At 37.0% G+C, this 24,888-nt stretch overlaps 1 protein-coding gene across 1 annotated transcript; it reads left to right on the forward strand.

Annotated features, from left to right (window-relative positions):
* The first annotated feature begins 16,785 nt into the window (after positions 1-16,785).
* LOC111917671 (uncharacterized) lies at positions 16,786-19,150 on the forward strand. The gene is made up of 9 exons (XM_023913370.3): positions 16,786-17,409; positions 17,511-17,589; positions 17,727-17,821; positions 17,918-18,022; positions 18,105-18,184; positions 18,263-18,353; positions 18,452-18,559; positions 18,662-18,817; positions 18,904-19,150. Exons 1-9 carry the CDS (start codon positions 17,164-17,166, stop codon positions 19,027-19,029), a joined length of 1,086 nt encoding a protein of 361 aa, XP_023769138.2. The 5' UTR covers positions 16,786-17,163; the 3' UTR covers positions 19,030-19,150.
* The last annotated feature ends 5,738 nt before the right edge of the window (positions 19,151-24,888 follow it).

The following is a 24,888-nucleotide window of genomic DNA, read 5'->3' on the forward strand; positions in this document are numbered from 1 at the left end:
TAATAGCAATCATCCAACAATATTCTTTCTTGTACTTGTTTAGTAAGGTGACCAACTCTTCCGTCTTTGACATGGTTGTCGAGTTGGTGATCGGTTGGGCGTCTTCCTTCTCAAGATACATATCATTTAAAGGGCCCGACAGATTTATAATTTTTGGCTCTTGTGGTTGGTCTACCACTGGAGTTAGTTTCTCAATGGTAGAGGGTGGCTTAACCTCTCTTTTGTTAACACTCAACACTTCCTCTATAGTTTCATTGACATATTTCTCAATTTCTTCTTCCTCCTTGATAGCCTCTTCTATTTCTACGCCTTCTTCCTCTTCTCCATATAACACTCTTGGGCCATCAAAACTTTTCTCATTTTTCAAAGGAATGGCACATGGGCTCTTTTCAAATGGTAGTTTGTCTTGATCTTCCATTATACTTATTGTTTGAGCAAGTTGTGTTATTTGTTGCTCTAAGCTTTTAAGGCTAGCTTGCGTTGTTTCCTGGAAATTTTGGGTAGATGTGGCAATGCTCTTCACAATGTCCTCTAAGGAAATGCTTGGCGTTTCAGGTTGTTGAGGAGGTGAAGGATATGGATGTTGGAACTGTGGAGGTTGTTGGTATTGGTTGTTACTCCAAGCTTGGTATGGGCTTTGGTATTGGTTGCATCCCCAAGATTGGTTGTTGTCCCACCATTGATCATGTTGAGGTTGATCATAACTCCATTGGTTTGACCAGTAGTAGCTTCCCTTCTCTTGCACTTCTTCCCATTCTCCTTGTATATATGGACACATGTCGGAATGATGTCCATTTTGGGCACAGTAATCACAAAGAAAAGGCGTAGGTTGCACACTTTGGTCACTTTCAATCATCATAACTAACTGAGCTAGCTCAGAAAGTTGGTCTTCAGTTCAAGGAGTGTTCATTTTTGAACCTTATTTTTTTTTTAAATTTTGGGGTTTTAAATTAGAGTACCTGCATAATGAGATCTAGGCATAGAGAAACAAACTGATTAAATCAAAACTAATCCCCGACAACGGCGCCAAAATTTGGTGGTTGTCGAGGCCAACAAAAATAATAACCCTAAATATTACACACTAAAATAGTGTATAGTGGTAAAGCGGTCGAATCCACGGAGATTGGTTCAATTTATAACTCTATGAAAAATCTCTTTGTAAACATATTTGAAAAATAACAAAAAAAATATAAAATTGGGGGATTTTGGTCTTTTAAAATACTTGAAATAAAACTAGAATTAAACTAAAATTTAAATGGGCAATTCAACAAAAATAAGAATTTGATATTAAATCAATATGGGAAAGATGGTTGACTTACGGTTTCCTCACTTTGACTTTTTGATGAACATATCATTAGAATCCAATGGTGCAATACTTGTTTTAAATCCTCAATTTAGCCATAGTAATCCAAGAAGCTTGAGATTACCTAGACTTTTCTTAGTTTTTAAAATGGTTAGAGAAGCTCATAACAATTTCTTTAGTCAAAGTCACAATTTCCATTAAGCATGTAATTAGTGAAAGTCAACTAGCATTAAGAACTAAAAAGTCACCAAATCCAAGAGGAGTCAATTGCTTTCACTACCATGTTGGAGAAAATGTTTTTATGATTGTGTGAAGCAAAAACAACACAAAAATCATTTGTTGCTTGCTAATTTGAGGATCCTTTACTTAATCAAGAAATTCGCCAACTAATCAACACAAACACATTTAAACTCATGAATAAAAACATACTAATAGTGATAATATGTTAAAACACAAAACATTTCCATAAATATTTAAGAACAAGTTCGTGGATTCTTCAACATTCAACAAAAGTTCAAAGGATTCAACAAAAAGTCAACCAAGATTAGTTTAGCCAAGCATGGCTAAACTCAAAGAAATAAAGTTAGAGAAGATTGTACCAAACATTTTACAATAATCAAGAGGTGAAAAGAAGACGTTCTTGAGGTGTTCTTGGCCTTCAAAAGTGCTCCAAACTCCAGAGAGAAAGTGTCAAAATCGGACATCCAAGATAAGGCTAAAGAGGCACACCAACCTTCCCAATATAGAGCTCTAGGTAAAATCCCGAAATTGCCCCCTTCAGGAATCCACGCGGGCCGCGGGGAATCTTACGCGGGCCGCGTGACTGCAACAAAATTTTGGGCTTCTTCAATTCTTGGGCCCTTACAGCTAATCCATTGGCCCAGTTCGAGTCCAATCAGCTTCTAGCCCATTTTTATTCAACATTTCTTCAATTTGAGCCCAATTTGCCTCTCCACATCACTCAAAGCTTCCGCAAACTCCTAAACATCGATCTTGCACACTCAAGAATTCTCTCGTGACTTTCAAATTTAAAGTTCAACACTTCCACGCCTTCAAGCAATTGACAAGTCCACTCCATGAATCACCTCCATAGCCATCAAGCATGAAATCCCCATTTCCCTTCAAGCCCAATCACCTCCCAAGAATCCTGCTCCGCTAGTCTCCAAGAAAATCTATAATAATGCTCAAGAAACTATAAAGTACCCGAAATGGTCATAAAATAACAAAAAAGAAAGTATGCATGGAAATTAACTAAAATGTGAATGAAATATGCTAAAATAAACTATAAAAAGAAGTAAATAAAATGAAGCTATCAAAGGTCTGATTGTATACACTCGCTGGGAGATTTTTTACTGGCATTATGTGGCACTCTAATAATTGTAATGATGTTTTGTATTTGATATTGTGATTTTCTGATGGTTTAGTTTGTGAACAATATTTTGGTAAATTAAAAATGAAAATTTTGGTTTGAAATTTAAGGTGTTACAAGGAAAGCCAGTCGGAAAGTATGAATGGTCGGCTAGATTGTTTAAGGACTTAATGCATTTAGCAGACCAGAACAGTTCTCACGACGTGAAGGGTTATCCTTCACGACGTGAGGATAGACTGGGTGTCTCGAATATTTTGTTTTGAGGTTCTCACAACGTGATAGAAGCTCTGTTACAATGTGACTGCTGATTTGAGGATGATCAAGTTGAATCATAACTGAGTTCGTGATTGGGTTGGACTCGCTTTCTCACGATGTGACCAAGGGCTGGTAACGACGTGAGGGTCAGTCTGTGGAAGAGTTGGTTGTTGACTTTTTAACCATAGTTGAATTTTGGTTAATTGTCAGTCTACACCCTAAACCTCTAAATTGACCAAAATTCAACTATGGTTAAAAAGTCAACAATCAACTCTTCCATCGACTGACCCTCACGTCGTTACCAGCCCTTGGTCACATCGTGAGAAAGTGAGTCCAACCCAATCACGAACTTAGTTCCGATTCAACTTGATCATCATCAAATCAATAGTCACATCGTGACAGAGCTTCTATCACGTCGTGAGAACTGTTCTGGTCTCCTAAATGCATTCAGTCCTTAAACGATCCAGCCGACCATTCATACTTTCCCAGTGGCTTTCCTTGTAACACCTCAAATTTCAAACCAAATTATTCATTTTTAATTTACCAAAATATTGTTCACAAACTAAACCATCAGAAAATCACAGTATCAAATACAAAACATCACTGCAATTATTAGAGTGCCACATAATGCCCAGTAAAAAATCTCCCAGCAAGTGTGTACAATCAGACCTTCACTTTCCCGCGATCCTCAAAAATACCTAAAACACATATAATCAACAACTATAAGCACGAAGCTTAGTGGCTTTCCTTGGATATTACCTATGTTGCTTTGTTAAGGTTGAAACTTAGGTTGTTATTTGTTTTGTGTGTATGCTTGTCATACCCCTGGCCGACAGCGGAAGCACTAGGCTGTGCGATGTTAGGATGTTGGGATTTCAGGCCAAACATATAATTGAGTAATACACAGGATGTACTAGAAAAAATTGCTATTTATTCATTAAATAAAATATGTTACATAATTGTTCAAGGTACAAGTAGGTTACGAAAGAAAAATACAAAAGTAAAGCACATGGACTCCGGGATGCATCACTAGGGTTATCTCCTCCTTCGGACGAGTTCATTCTCCTGAGAATACATGTGGTTTGAGAGTTCAACATAATGTTGGTGAGTCCACAGGTTTATGATTTTTAAAGCGTGGGTATTTTAGTTTATCTTGTTTATCCTAAACTTGCTTCCTCAAGTTTGTGTGTACTATCACTACTTTCTTAGGTTGGTTCCTAGTAGTAGTCTAAGATAGTTTTAGTTTAACAAAGTTACAACGAGTTCCTATGATCGAGATATGACTGTTGATCCTAAAAATCCATGACGCTTCATCGGACGAAGCTATGTGTTTAGAAAGTTATGCCTGCTTTGACTTGTCGTCGGGTTATAGCTAGCAACATGTAGGAGTGTCAATGTAGTATAAATCTATACATATCTTTCACACTCACTTAATATTTAAGAATTATAGGTTAGGAGCTAGTTGAAATTCCATCAGCGTGTTGATGAATCGTGTCTCATCGAACTCTTATTGTGGGGGCCTCCCCTGGTCGGTCGTGTTGTTATTTGTGTTGTATTTATACAGTTTTACTTATCATATATATATATATATATATATATATATATATATATATATATATATATATATATATATATATATATATATATATAATTAGTGTATTTTTCATAGCCAAGTATTTGGGCACAGTAACACTAGGTACTAAGCTTATCCAAAGGGTGACTATAATAACAAGTTTCAGTGTTTCCTGGCAACTGGCCAGCGTGACAACCATGTATGATCTTGTCTATCATAGTCGTTTAGCATAACGACTAGGCATAATATTAGCGGAAGAGTGTGGGCAGAGTATCTACCGGGCATAATATCATCCTAATGTTATTAGCATAATTATCTAACTACAATTAGTTAATAACTATGTAAAGTTGCGTCTGAAACATGTATCCCCCCCTCCCGAAAAGGTTTGGAAAATGGGGTCGTGAACTCACCCACAAGTTCGCACTTCGATAGGCACTCAGGGAGGTGGCATGCAAAAGGAGTCAGAGAGAGAACTGAAGAGAGTGGCGGGGAAATAAGTTATCAAAAATTGCTACTTATATCAATTTTATAAGTGCGCATCGTGTAAATGCGCCTGAACCGTACGATGCTGTCATGTGTCGTCTCATCAGCATGCCATGTCATCCCGTATCGGGTGTCAGGTACGCGCAAGCACGCGAGATGCTAAAAATTCAACTTTAAGATTCCATAATTCTCGCATACAAACTTCATTCTCAATGAATCTTATATATCCGTGTAGGTCTTGTCATTCTCTACAACTTTCCTTTTGATCGTTTTGTCTAGTTTTGAATTTCGTTTTTCGATGAGTTTTTATTACCGTTATGATTTTATAAAATTTATAAATCTCTCATATGGCTTCTGTTTTAGCCGTTCCTTGCCTCATAAATCCTACTTTAAGTAGTACTACGATTGCCTAGTTGGTGACTTCTTCTAAAAATCAACCAATCTCCTTGTAGTTTTTGTCATTGTAACTTTTTAAGTACAATAGATATTTATTTACTATAAAAGCCATATATCACCTATACCATGTCATATTTTTACAAAATTTACATTTATGGAATCGCAGTAACCTATAGAGTCTGAATATGATAACCTGCTCTCAAAGTAATGCAACTTTTTGCGCACTTATTTTTTAGCCTAATGGTTGACGTAATTAAGGACGGGAAATTCGAATATATTAAAATATATCATGTGGTTAAAAGGATATCCTTATTACATTTTTAAGTCTTATCGTTAAATATTAACATCGGTTGGTGACGTATTCTATGCGTTGTCACTTGTCACAATACTTTATGGTTGCATATAGTTAGTATTATATAGCCTTAGAATGCTTGGTTTAGCTTTAATTCATGTTCCTTGTCTGGTTGTGGACTTGAGGTAGAATCATTTATTCGACTATCTATCGAGTCCTTGAGTATGTATAAATTGTATACGCAAAGCGATTAGCGAGTTTAGCGGAGATTCTTGCGAAATAGGGAATTGTTTGAGAAGGAACCTAAGACGAGTATCTAGGTGCTTAGTGGTGGTTCTGGTGAGCCCATATATGTGTGTGTATACACCTAGAGTGGAGCTAGAAGTGATTTAGGACCTTGGGAGGACTGTCTGAATCAACTACGGATATGTGTTAAAGGTAGTATGGACTTGTACTACTGAAAGCACAAGATCCGTATGCAATTCAGGAAGAACCCTGAGGAAATAAGGAACTTGCGGGAATGTAATTATATATGTATATGTTTTAGTCTGGTTTTGACCTCTTCCTTGGGTGTTTTAGTATGGTGATAACTACCCGAGGTTCAGGCTCCAGTGACCTGGAGAGGTAGGGTACCGGTGATGATGAGATATGTAGGATCGTTGCTGTTGAGGTGGTCGCGACTATCAGGGAGACTATTCCAGATATGTTTGGGTCTATCAAGACTATGATGATTGAGTTTTTAGACGAGTGTTATGCGGCCTTCAATGGGGGTGGCGGCTGCTACAACCACTGTAGTTTTTGCCACCGCGAGGCCACATAGGGGGATGATTCGATGTTGTATCGGAAGTTCAACAACACCAATCCCCTGGAGTTCGAAGAGGTTTCTGATGTCGAGGGATGTTTCTACACTTGTTCATGTTCGGAGAACCTGAAGGATCAAAACTTCTTCGCCTGGGAGCGAAGGACTGGTGGAAGTTTGTAACCTCCGATTTCTCTCCTGAAGAGCGGTCCGTAGTGACTTGGGAATAGTTTTTTGAGATGTTATGTGCCGAGTATGTGTCTTTGGTGGAGAGGGAACGACTATCTTAGGAGTTCCTGAATCTCAGGAAGACGACAGAGATGCTGAATGAAATCATCAGAATGTTCCACAAGAGGGCCTTGTTTTTCCCTGAGTACGCATCCTGTGAGCAGGTGTGGATGAACCAATACTTGAGTATGATCAAGAAGGATATCTAAGATTTCGTGATAAACACCTAGTATTGGATATTGGCTGAGCTGCAGACCAAGATCAGTTCAAACTCCTGCTCCAGTGACCTTGTGCATTATTGATGGTCTTCAAGGGAAGGCCGAGTCCCCGAAGGCCCGATGGATAGCTTTTCAGTTGATAGCAGAGGAGGCCAGCGCGATGCCAGACGTCGTTGCTAGTATGTGTTCCTTTATATTTATGCTAATTTACTTTATGCATGTTTATGATTATGATTTTGTTAGGTACTTTTTCTTGTAAACTTTGTACCTACTTTAGTGATGTTCTACTCAAGTACGAGTCGGTTATTTATGTTTACATCATTTAGCAAATATTTCAATATTCCATGTGAGCCTTTGGACCGACCTTTGATAGTGGCTATTCCGAATGATCACACGATTTCAGATTCTGAGGTTTATCGAGGTTGTGTATTAAAGATTTTTTGGTGTTGAGTTCTCGATCGACCTCATTCCTATCATGATGGGGGATGTCTGCGTTATTGTGGGTATAGACGAGTTGAGCTGGTATATGGGTTTGATCGACTGTGAGCACCATTTGGTGATAGTTCGAGACCCTAGTGGGGGAGCATTAACCATTTATGTTGAGGGTACTAGGGTGGGTTCTACTTTTTGTTCTGTTACCAAGATGAGACAATGTCTTTATCATGGTTGTATGGGTTTTCTAGCCTATGTGGTCGATATGTGGGTCGAGAGGAAGAAGTATGTCTCTGATGTTCCAGTGGAGAATGAGTTTCCTGATGTTTTCCCAGATGATCTACCTGGCATGCCTACAGAGAGACATGTTGAGTTCAGGATCGATCTGAGCCCTAGTGTTGCCCCAATTATGAAGGCGCCTTATCGCCTTGTGCCACATGAGATGCAAGAGTTGTCCTCTCAGCTTCAGGATCTGCTGGAGAAGGATTTTATACGGCCAAGTAGCTCGTCATGGGGAGCATTGATCATTTTTTCAAGAAGAAGGATGATTCACACCGGATGTGCATTGATTACTGGGCGTTAAACAAACTGAAACTAAAGAACCCTGTTGCCAAGGATCGATGATCTTTTTGATCAGTTGTAGGGAGCATATTGGTTTTCCAAGACTGATTTGAGGTTTGGCTACCACCAAATGAGATTCAGTGAAGAGGGCATTTAGAAGACGACTTTACAAACTCATTATAGTTATTACGAGTTCATGGTGATGCCTTTCAGACTCACCAACGCACCAACTGTGTTCGTCGACCTCATGAACTGAGTGCACAGACCGATGTTGTATCGATCACTGATCATTTTTATCGGTGATATCTTGGTCTATTCTAAGACCAAGGAGCATCATGAGGAGCACCTTCATGAGATTCTTGGAGTTCTACTGGTAGAGAGGTTGTATGCTAAGATCTCCAAGTGTGAGTTTTGTTTGCGCGAGGTTTAGTTCCTGGAGCACCTCGTCAATCAGAATGGCATCTTGGTTGACCCAGCTAATATTGAGTCAGATATACAGTGGGAGGTTTCGAAGTCCCCATCTGAGATTCAAAGTTTCCTTGGTTTGGTTGGTTACTACATGAGATTTATTAGGGATTTCTCCAAGATTTTAGCCCCTCTCACTAGACTGACGAGGAAAGACGTCACATTCAGTTGGGGGACTGAGCAACATGCAACATTTGAGACACTTCGGCAGAAGATTCGTGAAGCACCAATACTTACCCTTCTGGAGTCGAGGATTTTTTGGTTTATTATGATGCATCGATTATGGGCTTGGGTATTGTACTAATGCTGATAGGGCATGTGATCGCTTACGCTTTGAGGCAGTTGAAGCCTTACAATGCAAACTATCCCACACACGATCTCGAGTTGGGGGCTATAGTTTTCACTATCAAGATTTGGCGTCATTATCGATATGCGGTTCGGTCTACCATTTATACAGATCACAAGAGTCTGAGATATCTTTTATATTAGCCCAACCTTAACATGAGACAACGGAGATGGCTTGATGTGGTGAAATACTATGATTTTGAGATCTTATACCACCCTCGGTAAGGGCAACATGGTGGTTGATGCTTTGAGCTGCAGGGCGGTTAGTGCACCGATTTGGGATGTTTTTTTGAGGATGACAGTGGTGACTCCAATCTTGGAGTTGATTAGGGATGCTCAAGTGGAAGCCACCAAGGAAGAGAATCAGAAGAGCGAGCAAGTGGTTAGTTAAGTTTTAGCTTTTGATATCGACAACAGGGAACTGCTAAATCTTCATGGCATGGTTTGGGTACCCTATTTGGGTGGGACTCGACAAATTTTGATAGATGAGGCACATAAATCAAAATTTTCTATTCATCCGGGTGCTACAAAGATGTATCTTGACCTGAGACATAGCTATTGGTGGCCATGTATGAAGAGAGATATATCGTGGTTTGTGGAGCGGTGCTTGACCTGTCGGAAGGTCAAGGTTGAACATCAGATCTGTCATGACAATTTGCAACCTCTGGAGGTCCCATTGTGGAAATGGGAATCGATCACCATGGATTTCATCACTAAATTACCAAAGATGACGAAGAGTTTTGATACCATATGGGTGACTATGGATCGTTTGACGAATAGTGCTCACTTTCTGGCCATTCATGGGAGCTCTTCTACTAAGAATTGGCTGAGATCTATGTTTGGGAGGTGGTTGCTTGTCATGGTGTACCCAGTTCTATCGTTTTGGACCAGGATGTCCGTTTCACTACCAGATTTTGGAAGAAGTTTCATGAGGAGGTGAGTACCCAGTTACATTTCAGTACTTCTTATCACCCGCAGAAGGATGGTTAGAATGAGCAGACCATCCAAACGCTCGAGGATATGTTGAGTGCTTGCGTCATAGATTTTGGTGGGAGATGGGACTCCTACCTTCCCTTGGTTGAGTTTTCATACAACAACCATTATGCCAACATTGGTATGCTTCCCTTCAAGCTTCTATATGGGAGGAAGTGTCAGACCCTTATTTTATGGGGAAAGGTTGGGCAGAGAGTCATGAGGAGCGCAAAGATAGTGCTCAAGACGACAAAGCTTATATGTAACAGCCCGGATTCCTAGGTATTATTCATTTATTTATTTTTGATAATTTGTGAGGAGACTCGGCGAGTTGGAGCCTATACTCGCCGAGTATGATCGCGGATTTGGACGCGGGTTCACGTCCAGACTCAGTGAGTCCAAGAGTGGACTCGGCGAGTCCACGCTGTTTAATGAAACCCTAATTTCCCGGCCCTGAGCCCTATTTAAAGGACCTTATAACCCTTCATTGCAGCTACCTTCGACCTTAAGAGCACCAGAGCATCTGAGAGTCCTTGTGAGTGAGAAAAGAGGCCATTATTCACCATCCTTGTGTGTGTTAGCAAGAAGGGAAGAGGAAAGCCAAGCTAGGAGAGTTGGGGAGCTTGGATCTACTTTCATTTCGGCAGAGGAAGCTATTTGAGGTAATATTCAGAGTTTATTCTCGTGTTTTTATTGATATGGTCAAATCTAGGGTTTCTTCATGCCTTGTTTACCTTGTAATTGGAGTGTGAGAGGTCCCATGGGGAATCGGTACCTAGATCTGGACCTTAGTAGGTCCAGAGAGTTCCAAATGCTCTGCTTTATGCCTATCCTTTTGAGTTGTAGACTTAGGTTACCATTTTAGATGTCATTTCACCAAAAGAAGCCTTGTAGGCGTTGCATGGTAGCCACGATTGTAACTTTACGTGATAAATGTGCTTGGAAGGACTGGATCTATGAGTTACTGGAACAGATCTGACCTCAGGAGTGAGTTTGAGTTCATGCATGGCTTAGACTCGCCGAGTCCGAAGAACAGACTCGGCGAGTAGCATGAAGATTGTCCATAACCACTCAGCGAGTGGTCTTACCGAGTTAAGGGTTGACTCAGTGAGTCAGGGAGAGTCAAAGAGGGTTGACAGGTGGACTGAGTCAAGCTGGAACTTGCCGAGTTGTTCTTGAGACTCGGCGAGTTGAGTCGTGGTGGCCCCGCGATTCATGCCAGGTGGAACTCGTCGAGTCAGGGAAGTACTCGACGTGTCAAGAGAGGATCCTAGGGAGTCAGTGAACACGTATAGACTCGCCGAGTTGCTCTAGTGCACTCGCCGAGTCCGGTCAAAGTTGACAGTTGACCGTTGACCAGAGTTGACCAGTGTTGACTTGATAGGGGTAGTCAACCTTAGTTGTGAAAGTGTTAATTAGAGGTATATGGTGTTATAGGAGGATTATAGCTCAGAGGATCGAGCGCGAGTGATTTCCGGGATTTACGAGTTATCGAGATACGCGAGGTGAGTCTTCTCACTATACTTTACCTTGAGTAGGTAATCAGAGTTATGTGACAGAGTATTTGTATGCTATATGTTATGTGTTGTACTTCATTATTTCTATGTGATTTATGTTGTGCATGTTTATAGAGTTGGAACCGGAAGGTTCCCAGAGTTAGAACCAGAGGGTTCACAGAGTAGGGTCTACGGGCCCACAGAGTTATAGCCTCGAGTGGCTAATATGTGTTATGTGTGGTATTTTGGGGAACTCACTAAGCTTTATGCTTATAATGTTGGTGTTATTTATTTCAGGTACTAGTGATGACTGTGGGAAGGCGCCCGCTTGATCAGTACACACACATGAGATTTTTATGATATGTGATCTTGGGATTCATTGTATGACATTGATTGGAGTTTCAAACACTGATGTTTTATAAAAATTAAATGAATATGTTTTTATATTATGCGAAAAATTATTTTGAAATTCACGTTGTTACATTATACAACAGGTCAGACAGAGGTTACTAACGGCCAAGAGCCATCAGAAGAGTTATGTGGACCGACTTCATTCCAAGTTGGAGTTCCATGTTGATATGGTACTTCTGAAGGTGTCATCGTGGAAATGTGTTATTCGATTCAAGAAGTGGAGTAAGCTGGGCCCCAGTTTTATTGGTCATTTTAGAGTTGTGGCTAGGGTAGGAAAGGTGGCCTACCGGTTGGACTTGCTAGAGGATCTTAGTCACATTCACGAAACCTTCCATGTCTCATAGTTATGGAAGTGTGTGGCCAACGAGACAATTGTGGTTCCCTTGGGTGATATTCAGGTCGATGATCGCCTAAACTATGTCGAGCGGCCGATGGCAATTCCTGAAAGGAGAACAAAGACCTTGCACAATAAGGTGGTGAGCTCGGTGAAGGTGTAATGACAACACCATAAGGGTTCTAAATGGACCTAGGAACCCGAGGAGGAGATTCATACCCACTACCCTGCTTTATTTGAGACTGAGGACTTTGAGGGTGAAGTCTAATTCTAATGGAGGATATTTTGTAAGACCCTATTCCAAGTACTTATACCTTGCTTGTTATTTTGAATTTTTCAAGCCCCAATTGGATTTTGGCTCGTCACGACGTGACCAAGGTCGTGTCATGACGTGATGACGGCCGGAAGAAAATTCACATTTTCAATGGTGGTCATGATGTGACAATGTAGGTGTCACGACGTGATAGCTGTTGCATGCAAAACCCTAGATTTACAGGGGTTGAGCCATATTTAAGGGAAGTGAGGGCTAGAGTTTGAACTTTCTCAGCCTCCATCACCTCCCTGTCACCTCTCTCATAAGCCATAGCCTCCTTTTGATATTCTGAGTGTTATTGGTGCCATTTTTAGTGTTATAAGAAGAACAAGAAGCCTTTGGTGCAAAGATATTGCCAACCAATCTCCTCTCCTCAACCTTGCTCACCTTCTAGACCTTAGTAAGTCATCAAGATTCAGATTTTATGCTTAACACTTCCAGATCTAGGCTCTTTTGTCATTTTTCTCCATGTTTGTGAAGTTTTGAGTAACAACGTTCCATAAAGTTGGCAAATTTATGGATCATTGGATTCCCTCCAAGGCAGTATGTTCCAGATCCATGTCCTCTCGGTGATTTTGGATCTCTAGTGCAACTTTTGGGTCCATTTCATCCATATTTGTAACGTTGAGTGAAAGGAATATGCATTGGACATGCATGTCCATAAAGCACCAATTTTTATGTTGTATTTGCAGTAGGAAAACCACTAGGAAAGTATGAATGGTTGGCTGGATTGTTTAAGGACTTAATGCATTTAGGAGACCAGAACAGTTCTCATGATGTTAAGGGTTAGCCTTCACGACGTGAAGATAGACTGGGTGCCTCGACTATTTTGTTTTGAGTTTCTCACGAAGTGACAGAAGCTCTATCATGACGTGTCTGTTGATTTGAGGATGATCAAGTTGAATCAGAACTGAGTTGGTGATCGGGCTGGACTCACTTTCTTACGACATGACCAAGGGCTTGTCACGATGTGAGGGTCATTAAATGCAATAGTTGACCATTGACTTTGACCGTTGACTTTTTTTTACCATAGTTGAATTTTAGTCAATTTAGAGGTTTTATGGTGTAGACTAAGTGGATACTTTATTGTTGTTAGGTGTTTTGTAGTACAAGTCTTCACCGTGTGAGAGTTGTTATGTTCTAACTGCTACTTGTAAGGTGAGTCATCTCACTATACTATAAGACACTAGGTGTCGACTACGCATGATGTCTTTGTGACTCTTGTTGATGTGCTTGTATGTTATATGCATAGAGTTGATTTAGGCTCGGAGTCATTATAGACTTGGAGTTGATGCAGACCTGATGGAGCCGATCTAGGATCGGAGTCAATATGGACTCAATGTTGATACAAACCTAGGGTTGTTATAGACCTGATACAACTTTGTGTTGGTATATTTTGTATGTGGTACTTTTGAAAAACTCACTAAGCTTCGTTCTTACATATGTTGATTTATTGCGTTTCAGGTACTTCAGATGATCGCGGGAAGACGAAGGCTTGATTGTACACATCAACCTGCAATTTTTGTGATTTTCGCATCTTTTGATACTCTGATATTGTGGGATGATTGTATTTGATACTTACGTTTTTCTTGACTTGGTTTTTGAGAAACAATATTTTATCCTTAATTAAAAATGAAAATTTTGTTTTGAAAATGGGACGGTACACAACAACTTAAATCAATCAATTAACTAAAAATTAACTACAAATACTTTAAACTAAAGTGATCGAATAGAAAAAAAATTAAACCAAGATTAAAAAGAACTTTCATTTATCTTCGAATTTTCCTTTTTCCTATGGTTGATTTCTAATATAATGGATTATTAATGTTGCTTACCAAATTATGAAGTTACTAGCTATCTTGTTTCGATTTCTTAGTATTTTATCAATTATGAACTACTATTACAATGCTCATACAACTAGTGACACTAAATTGATTTTAAGGTTATTTGGACTATGAATGACAAAATCTAATGAATACATATCTATGATCAAGACAAACAATTCATGCACATAATATTGATAATTAATGCTCTCTAACACACTTAAAATTACTAATTATTACCACCAAACCCTAGGATATGTTCTATCTCTAGATCTAGCAATTCAATGGTCATAATAACTAGATATCAAGTTCATGCAACTAGAATGATCATCTAACTACACAAAACTTGAGGAATAAGCAATAAAAGTTAGAACTTTAACATGCTAGGATATTAATCTATTATACACAAGTATATACCAATGTAAATTAATTCATAAAAATCAAAATCAACTCATAGTATTAGGGTCTATCTATGCTAAGGGTATTTAGCCCATAACTAAGTCAGAAACACATTAAAAAACAAAATTCAACCGCCACGACGCGACACAATCAATCTTTGGTCTTCTTAGGTTTTTAGGAAGGTTTTGGTCGCCTTTTTTCATAGGTATCTGCAACACTCCCTCGAAATTCGACCTATAAATCATTTAAATAAGTTACCAAAATTCAACCGCCACGATGCGACAAAAAGCTCGCCACGTCGTGGGAGACATTTTCTTTACGTATGCTCCAAGATTTCCATGCATATCAACTTGGAAGCTCCCACGCTTAACACGTCACCACATCGTGGCATGTATGTGACCACAACGTGGCATCCATTTTATGCCCGTTTTTTCTTCTCTTGATGATTTCTTCAAGTCTCCAAGCCTCCAACTATCCAATTTTGCTCCTTTCTCCACGAGAATGTCTTTTTGGCTTCAAAATATATTTTTAACACAATAATTATCAAATATCTTAAAAAATAGCCAAAATGTAGCTAAATGTACTTAAATATTGCTTAGAATATATGCCTAAATATAGCAATATCATTATCCCTATAGATGGTTTAGGCCAACAAAATGTCACTATTAGAGTATCGCCTCATGATTCAACTATCATCGGTTGATAATATATGTCATTTGTCGTAAGTCATTTTTGGACTCCATTGATGTATATTGCAGATAACTCTCGAGTTTCATGTACTAACACAATTTTGTTAGGGGCGTTCTTTTTGACGTATTTAGGGGAACTAGGTTCTCGCTAAAAAAGAAGCACCCAAAAATTTTTTGACTAACATTTTGGAAGGAAGATCACCACTCAGACCTATTGATGTTTTCGTTTTCGGATATGAAGGAAACACGTATGTGTGGATTGAACACGTGTTTCCCCTCTTATTAGCTTAAGAAATGGATGCTTCAGTATTGGCTACCAATCCGAATGCTTTATGCAAAATGGAAAACAAAGGAAAACGTGCATGTATAATCAACATGTGTTTATACCATTAATGTATTGCATTTTTAATTTCCTTTAACAAGAGATTATGAAACTCATCAATAAAGTACAATAGGTCATATATATATACATATATATATATATATATATATATATATATATATATATATATATATATATATATATATATATATAATAACGTTATGGCTCCGATATCTTTAAACAAAGATTTAAAAAAAAATTACAATCTAGAAAAACTAACGACACAAACCGTTGCAATTTTGCATTCCATCCTTGATGTAAACTTAGGGTTTGTCTCATTAGCTGGAATGGAATGAAATTGAATTCGGGGAAAAGGAATTCACTTCCACTACATTTTACTGTTTGGTTCAACTTTGTATAATTGAATTGGAATGCTAAATGAAATTTTTTTCCATCAAACAGGGAAAACACTTTTATTCAAGAAAATGATGAAATTAATTCCCTACCATGAAGGAAAGCGACATTTTACCTTATTATCATTGTTTTGTTTCAAAACATAATCTCTACCACTATCACCATCACCAATGCACCACCTCCACTGCCACCAACACCCACGGGCGGATTTAGGGGGGTTCCGAGGTGGCACCGGCAACCCCTAACTTTCCCGTGCAACCCCTACTATGAAATCTTGCGTCCGCCCCCGCCGACACCACCCACCTACCACCACTTCCACCCACCACCGCCACCACCACCACCACTACCACCACCTACCACCGTTACCACCACCACCTAGCATCGCCATCACCACCACCGCCGCCGCCACCACCCGCTGTCGCCACCACAACTACCACCGTCACCGACATGAATGCTCATTAATAAAATAAAATTTTATTATTTTATAGTTTATATAATATATCTTTACATGTAAGATAGAAAACAAAATAAAATTAAGCAAAACCGATAAAAAAAATAGCAATTATTTAATTCTACGTAGATTACAATTTCATGTCTTGCTAACAAAATAAAATCTAAAATTAATTTAAATTTTATTTTCTGCTAACCAAACAATTTATTGAATTAGATTCAAATTCATAATATATTTCGATTCAAATTCATTTAAAAACATTCTCCAAACCAAACAACAACTAAATATTAACCTAAATACTAAATATTAACGTTAAAAGAAATATTGTTATGAAAAAATAAATAAAAAGAAAATATAGTTATGAAAAAAATAAATAAAACATATAAAAAAGTAAAATTACTACTCATGGCCATCGTTCTCATTACATAAATGCAAGGTCGGCAAAGACAGCATTGGACATGAAACTGGTGTGCGTAACTGCACTTATCGTTCACTTCACTACAGGAAAGGAAGCTTTGGCGGAGGTGAAGATGGAGGAGGAGGGGAGTTACCACTTACCGGTGATCTCTTTCACTACTAATTTTTGAGTTAGGTGGGAGTTGCTCGTCTGCACTCTGACCAGTTTCAAGAAAGAAATAAATTGCACCCAACGCCCTTCATTCCCCCAATCAATTCACTTTCCGCTTTTCAAAACCCCCGGCCCCACCACCTCTCCGATCACCAACCGCCGATGACATCCTATTTCTTTATTTCTTTCTCTTTCTTTACTTATAGACATGCAAAGATGTTTTGATTAGAGCCCAAGTGAACCAAGAGAGTCATGGGACACTCCGCCGTCGTCAGTTCCGATGGGCCAGTGAGAAATACTGCTGATGAAGTGTCAAGAATCGTCGAACAAAGTAAAGAGTTGCAGGATTCTGCAACATCCTTAATTTCTCGAACATCTGAGGAGGAAGCATCCCTCCGACAGCGAGCTCTAGCTCTCCGTTCGAACATCAAAATGCTCCGATCATTCATCGCTTCTTCCCTCAAGAAAGGCAATTTAGATCCTAAGAATGCTGCAAAAGTAATCCATTGGAATACCCTCGAAATTCACTAATGATTTATTACAACTTTCCTTTTCTTTTTCACTTTGTTTTTTGTTTACGCGTCTGTTGCTGTACACAGATGATTGAAGAGTTAACCAGAGTTAATTTTGCATTAAATGAAGGTGATGCATCTGCATATCTTCCCTGCAAATCCCACGGTGCGTTTATTTGTCCCCTTACAAGATTCATCATTGAGAGTTCGACACAAAATCGATATGGGTTTTCTTGATTTTGGAGAAAAAACTCCTAATATGGTGTTCCATTTTGTTGATGGAGCCATGTGTGTTTTGAGCAGGACGGTTTTTGAGGATGTTACTTGGCCCGATAAATGTTCGTGCTAACAGAAAGGACGTTCAACTGAAAGTGAAAGAGGAGTACAACAATTTCAGGGTACAGTTATTTTCGTAGCTTCAATTACACTATCGCATTCTCTTCATTTTTTCTACAAATCTATCATCGTTCTTCCCTTTTCTTATATGATTGTAGGATACAACTGCGTATCTGTTTCTTCTTTTTCCATCATTGCTACTGGTACTACGAACATGGATGTGGAACGGATGTTTTCCTGCATTGCCTGTGCAGCTTTACCAGGTGAGGTTACATGTTAATTCATCTCTTTCATCCAAGTGTATCTATCATACACAAAAGCATATAATCAGCATGTTCTTTTCAGGCATGGCTACTCTTTCTCTACACAGGCTTGTCATTCAGAGAAAATATACTCAGGGTTAATGGAAGTGATATTCGCCCTTGGTAATCTCATCTGTCTTCTACTCTTCTCTAGCCTTACGTGTTTCACATGATTTACATAAATTGTGATACTTTGTTCAGGTGGATTTACCATCATTATTGTGCTATGACTATGGCACTCATCAGTCTGACTTGGGAGATAGAAAGGGAACCTGAGTGTGCCCAGAAGCAGGTTATTTTTTGTAATAAAATGTATTAACTTGTTATAAATTTATAAACATTCGCCATGCATGTTCTAATCTTTATTATTTGTAATCAACCTGTTTGCAGAAAGGGATACAATTGTTCTTAAAATGGGCAATCATGCAAGGAATCGCGATGCTGTTACAAAATAAATACCAAAGGCAGAGACTCTATACACGTATTGCACTGGGAAAGGTTCTATAATCATATTAAATGATTGGATTCGACCTATATCATAAGCAATTTAGGATCTTTTAAGGTTGTTTTTATTGACATTCTTTAATTTCTTGATTATAGGCTAGAAGAATGGATGTTGTTTGGGGAGAAACTGCTGGAGTAGAAGGTCAATTATGGTTCTTGTGTCCTATGCTCTTTGTGTTGCAGGTTTTTGAAGGTTACGTTGGTGTTTTATTACTAAAAACTGCCATGGTTGGTGTCATCTCTGAATGGCAGGTAAAATTAAGAAAGTTGTGATTTGTCATTTTATGTTATAGTCAATCTGGTTGGAAGTTCAATCATATCCACATTGTTCGCAACAGGTTGTAACCTGTGGAGTTCTTTTGATCACCATGGCTGTTGGGAACTTTGCAAACACAGTGGAGACTCTTTTATTGAAGTCCCGATTCAAAGCAAAAATGAAAAAAGGTAAACAAACAGCAATCTAATATGGATCTTAGTTTTTGTTTCTTCTAGTTGTATCAGATTATGCGTATATGTAGACATACGTATCCATGATTCTTGGGTATAACTTGTTTATGAGATAATTAAGTTTGCAGTTGATTTAAATGAATTTGTTAATGTTGATTGATGATTTTTTGGAAGTTATTAGGTATGGTAGGGTGGTTATGTATCCATGTATGGGTTAGACTAGACGATGGTGGGGTTAGGTCTTGATTGTTGGAACTCAAATGCAAGGTAGGTGTGACGTGTGAGTCTTGTTGAGTTTGTGTGGTTTTATTAATGAAATGGTGCAAGTTTGGTAGAAAGTAAATGGGGAACCATTTGGGTCCATGTATATGGTACACTAAGGTGAACCAATGTGGATCGAGAAGCCAACATAGAGAGTTGAAGGTACCTTGGTTAAGCCCAATTAGCCTACAAGTATATTGGCAAGGTCTCTCATTGGGTGGACCGTGGACCTATGCTCAAGGCCCAAGGTGATATACTCTTGAAACATTTTTGTAGTATTTCACTATTTTATAGAAGAGAGAATGAAATGACAATGATAAATAATAATTGTAATTATGATGATTTGAAGTAATTTTGAATTTTGATTTTTTGGTGGAATCTACGAAAATATACATATTTTAATAGGACATCATTGTAAATTTGGAATGGTTAATAACTTAATATCATAATTGGGTAACGAAATATATGAAATATTCAATAAACACCTTGTCTTTAAACTATATTATCAAAAAGTAAGCTACTTGACTGTTAATTCAAAAAACACCATCATTACCACACAATTTTACCCATTAATCTCAAATACCACTCTTATGTAGTAAAAATTCATTGTGATCTCCACCCTTCAAACTCTACAACGATTTCAACAGTTCATGTTCTTCCGCTTTTTTCGAACCCTTCAATGGTTTGCATTCTTCAAAAAATCAACATACTACCATGACCGACACCCCATTCGATGAAAGGTTTTTGGTTTCAACTTCATATTGGTATTGGTTCGATTAGGTTAGGGTTCTTGGTTTGATTAGGTCCAAATTTTTCCATGATCGCAATGGGTTCTTATTCTCTGTCTTTGAAATTGGGGTGTCCAAACCTTTTATGGAAGCTACGTGTCTTTAGTTTAGGGTTTTGGTTTCGAAGGTGTTGTTTATATTATTGCTTTGTTTTTTACCATATGAGTTCCAATGATAAAAGAAGGTGTTGTTTATATTCTTGCTTTGTTTTTCACCATATGAGTTCCAATGATAAAAGACTGTGATGATTAGGGGTGTTCAAAACCGGATATCCGAAAATTCGGATAGTTGATTTTTGATATCCGAATCCGTATCCGAAATTTCGGATATCCGAAATTTCGGATACGGATTCGGATATTAAACCGGATATCCGAATTTCATTAAGTTTAAATAAATATCCACATCCGAACATCTGATCTGTAAAATCACCGCAACTCTTAAAATTAATAATAACAACTATGTTAAATCTTACGACATAGATGGATATCGATAGCAACAAATAAATATATGTAGCATTTACTTAATAGTTTTTTATTATAAGCCAACGAACTAGGATTATAACAAACAAATATATAACAATTGTAAATGGAAAGGTTTGTAATAAAAGTTTGGAAAGAATGGTCAAGAAAAAGTTGAAAATGGTGGGGAACATTAGTCCATCTAGCATGTCAATGTTTCTAATTTCTCATTTTAAAATATTAAAAAATAAAGAAAAATTATTTTTTTCGGATATCGGATATTCGAAATATCCGAAACTTTATAAATTCACTATCCGTATCCGAATCCGAAAAATTGGATATCTGAATTCGGATATCCGAAAATCCGGATATCCGAAATTTTGGATAATTTCGGATTTTCGGATCGGATATTTCGGATGCGGATATTTTTGAACACCCCTAGTGATGATGGTGTAAATGGTTTCGAATAAGGGGTGTTCTTCAAGTTTTAGTGTTTTGGTTTGGGCATCTCAAGGCTTTTTTTTTCCAAGTTTTGGCTCATCGAGTTTTAAGTTAGGGTTTTGTTTCCACAGGAGTTTCTTTTATTTTTTTTATAGATTTTTGTTTATCGAACTTTTCCACCTTGTTTTGAGTTATAGGTGGTGGTGACGAATGGTGATTGGTGATGGTCATGGTAAATGGTATTTGAGTTTCAAATATAAAGTTTAAAAAACGTATTAAAATAATTATGTATTAATCAATAATAAAAGATGAATATATATTTATAGTTATCAAATAATAATAATAATAATAATAATAATAATAATAATAATAATAATAACAACAAGAATTCTAATCTAATAAATGAAGGTTTTTTTTTGCCACATGTCACACTCTCATTCATTTTGCCAAATGTTATTTTGTGGTTATTTTGAATTAATTTTTTTTTCTACATGTCATTTTTACGGATTTTCCTATTTTATAAAATTCCACATAATATTTTAGATAATAATTGCATTTAATATAGTAATAAATGTATATCAATTTCATTAATAGATTTACCTTTTAATTTTAAATTTCAAAATTAAAGCTAGTTAGTTTATTTATTTATTTTACTTAAATTATTTGTTTAAATTTAAAAGATAAAAAATATTTAGAGTTTTATATTCAACTTAAAAAAAAAATTAACCCAGGTAATATATGGGTGTTACAACTAGTAATAATAATAAAAAGAAATCTTCTATAAAGTCTTTATATTTTGACATCATACTTAATTAAGTATTTATATTATTTTTTTATCTCATTGAGTCTCGAATACTAGTTAACTTATTCAGTTGTGTACAAATTTTAAGATTAGTCAGTTTCACGTTTAGAAATCTCATATAAAGTTCATATATTATGACCTCATATTCAATTAAATCCCCACGCACAACACCTATATATGTTGACATGTTGTTAGCCGGTTGGAATACTGCCTAACCTGCAAATTTCCCTAGTAATAATAATTATAATAATTATAATTATAAGAGTAAATTACTGAAATCATCCCTATGGTTTGGTCAAAATTGCACGTTTGGTCCCTAACTTTTTTTTTTGCACTCGGATCGTCCCTATGATTTGATTTTGTTGCATTTTTCGTCCCTATGGTTTGGTCAAAATTACACGTTTGGTCCCTAACTTTATGTATGTAAGGGATGAAAAACGCAACAAAATCAAACCACATGGACGAGTACAAAAAAAAGTTAGGGACCAAACGTGCAATTTTTACATAACCATAAGAATGATTTCAATACTCAGGATGTCATCTTGGTGGATTTAAAGATGAACATGATATGGTTTGATACGATTAGTTTTTGTAATCTCAAAACCACAATGTTCAATTTATGAAGTGGAGCGGTTTTTAGTGGTATCGTTTCGGTTTTAAAATATCAGGTGAAATGGGGTGGTTAATTGGTTATCTATTGCAGTGTGTTTTTAAAAGTGCAAGAAGAGAAAAATAAATTATTTTATTGATTAAAACTTTAGCCTTTACCCTGTAAGTCTTAATCTTGAAACCTGAAAGAATTTGTTTAGCCCCCATTAAAATTTAGTGAAATAAAAGAATCTTAAGTGCGCTTGATTCACCAAAAAGAAAAATATATAGTCTAAAAACATTTATAATAGCATAAAAAATCTTAAACATCAATAATAACAAATTAATATTAATATTAACTAATAATATTTTAAATAATAATCAAAAAGAAGATATATATATATATATATATATATATATATATATATATATATATATATATATATATATATATATATATATATATATTGCAACACCTCTCTTAAGAGCCTATTTGAAATATCATTTAATAAAATCTTTCAAACTAATTTCAGAGTTTTAGTTTGTGGAAAAAAAAATCTCAACGTTTAATTCAACGTATTTTACAGAATTCAAGCACAGATAACAATCCAAATTAAAATTTTCCAAACAATTAGTAGTTTTATAAAAATATTTCTTGCGAGAGTGTCACAACAGATATCAAAACAAGGTTTAAGAAAACATTACATAACCAAATGACTTCTAAATATCAAAGCTTATGAGTCTTCTAAACTTTTAACAATATCTACTAACCTGCAACATTATTATCAACAAGTAGGTTAGGCTATAGGGAGCCTAGTGAGTACGATCCTAGGGTTAGACATTATGGACAATGTATGAATCAATATTTTGGTTCATACCCCAATGTACAAACCCATATCTTCTCAAGACAACAAAATCATCCTTAAGAGTTAGCTAGGGAGTAAAATATGACATAAGTTAAAGTACATTGTCATTTATAACAAATCTCATATAAACATCACAAGCGAACAAACAATAAGAGGTAGATGTCCTAAAATAAAAGCTTCTCCATAATTAAAATCCAAACAAGATCATATAGATCAAATAATACTCATACGGGTTACAAAATATTCAGAAACAATAATTCGATTATTAATCGATATACAAAATTTAATATTTTTCCAAATATATTTTTAGGTAGAAACAATCCTAATGGGCAATGCAATGCATGCAACTATCTCAACCCAAGTAAATCTCATATTCCAACTCACAACAAACGTTAGATGCGAAGAACTCATGACAAACATTCCATTTTCATACTCACATCCACACAAAGGGTAACGAGCCTCTACTCGTGCACGTGAGGATTATCTAGAAATCTACTCACAAACAAATAACAAGAAACAAATTGCCCATTGGGTACCCGGGACCACAAAGTCACACCCATCCTTGCATGATATGCACATATGAATGCTCAAATCAGTTTTGCAAAAATAAAGCCTTTTTTTTCTTTAAGTATCAAATCAATTCCAAAAGTTACATTTCATGAACGTACACATAATTCACAATCAGGGTTTACACATAATATCATGTAATAAAACCAACAATGTTTATCATATCCACGAAAATAAAATAAGGAATGTATGCCCGAAGGTTTTAAAACAGGAAGTCAAGAATATATGAATTCTTACTATCAAAGGATAAGATAAAACCCCTCAATGCAAAACATTTCCAAAACATGCCCTTTATTTAATAAAGGACGTCCATAAATTATAAAACATAATATCAAGTAGAAAAAACACTTGAGAAATACATAAAGTCGAAACCATATTGTAACATCCCAAAAATTACAACAAATTTAAACTTTTCAAAACAACCCATTTACTAAAAGAAGTGTTTCCAAAACATTATTTAAAATCAGATTCTCCCAAGATCCAATTAGTCGTAAAACCAAGGATGTGTACGGTCATGCCTTCACATCGCCACGGTCCTCTGAAGTACCTGAAACAAAACTAAAACTGTAAGCCAACGCTTAATGAGTTCCCCCAAAGTACCACCACGAAAACATAACAAATAACAACATGCACTAGGACCACACCTAAAAGACTGGATTACCCCTGAGCCCATAATATGAGTCTGACTTGTCTATCGGACCCACAACTCATATCTGGCTTGCTCCTGAGTCCACATCATAAGTCTGGCTTTCCCTTGGGACCCATAGCTTATGTCTGGCCTACCCATGGCCTAATCAGTCATCAAACTGGAATGCTAAAATAGTGGGTCCACTTAGTCATCGGACTGGAATACCCTCAAGCCCTTAGTACGAGTCTGGCATACCAACCGGCCCTCAGCTTGTATCTGGAATGTTCTCGAGCCCTCAGTATAAGTCTGGCATGCCAACCAACCCTCAGCTCATATTCGGAATGCTCCCGATTTTGTTGGCTACAACACAAAGCAATACAACCTCAACTGAACACATATTGTCGATATATAATAGATAACAAACATAAGCAACAGACAAATAATCATGGAGACAGATATCATAGGTAGGCCTACAGA

The sequence above is a fragment of the Lactuca sativa genome, chromosome 9 (genome assembly GCF_002870075.4).
Source record: "Lactuca sativa cultivar Salinas chromosome 9, Lsat_Salinas_v11, whole genome shotgun sequence".
NCBI lineage: Eukaryota > Viridiplantae > Streptophyta > Magnoliopsida > Asterales > Asteraceae > Lactuca > Lactuca sativa.

Bases quoted from the DNA above. Each gene is read 5' to 3' on its own strand.
- LOC111917671 (XM_023913370.3), top strand. From the start codon at position 17,164: ATGGGACACTCCGCCGTCGTCAGTTCCGATGGGCCAGTGAGAAATACT. The intron at 18,023-18,104 runs GTGAGGTTACAT...TGTTCTTTTCAG, and splicing joins TGCCTGTGCAGCTTTACCAG to GCATGGCTACTCTTTCTCTA. The intron at 18,185-18,262 runs GTAATCTCATCT...TACTTTGTTCAG, and splicing joins GGAAGTGATATTCGCCCTTG to GTGGATTTACCATCATTATT.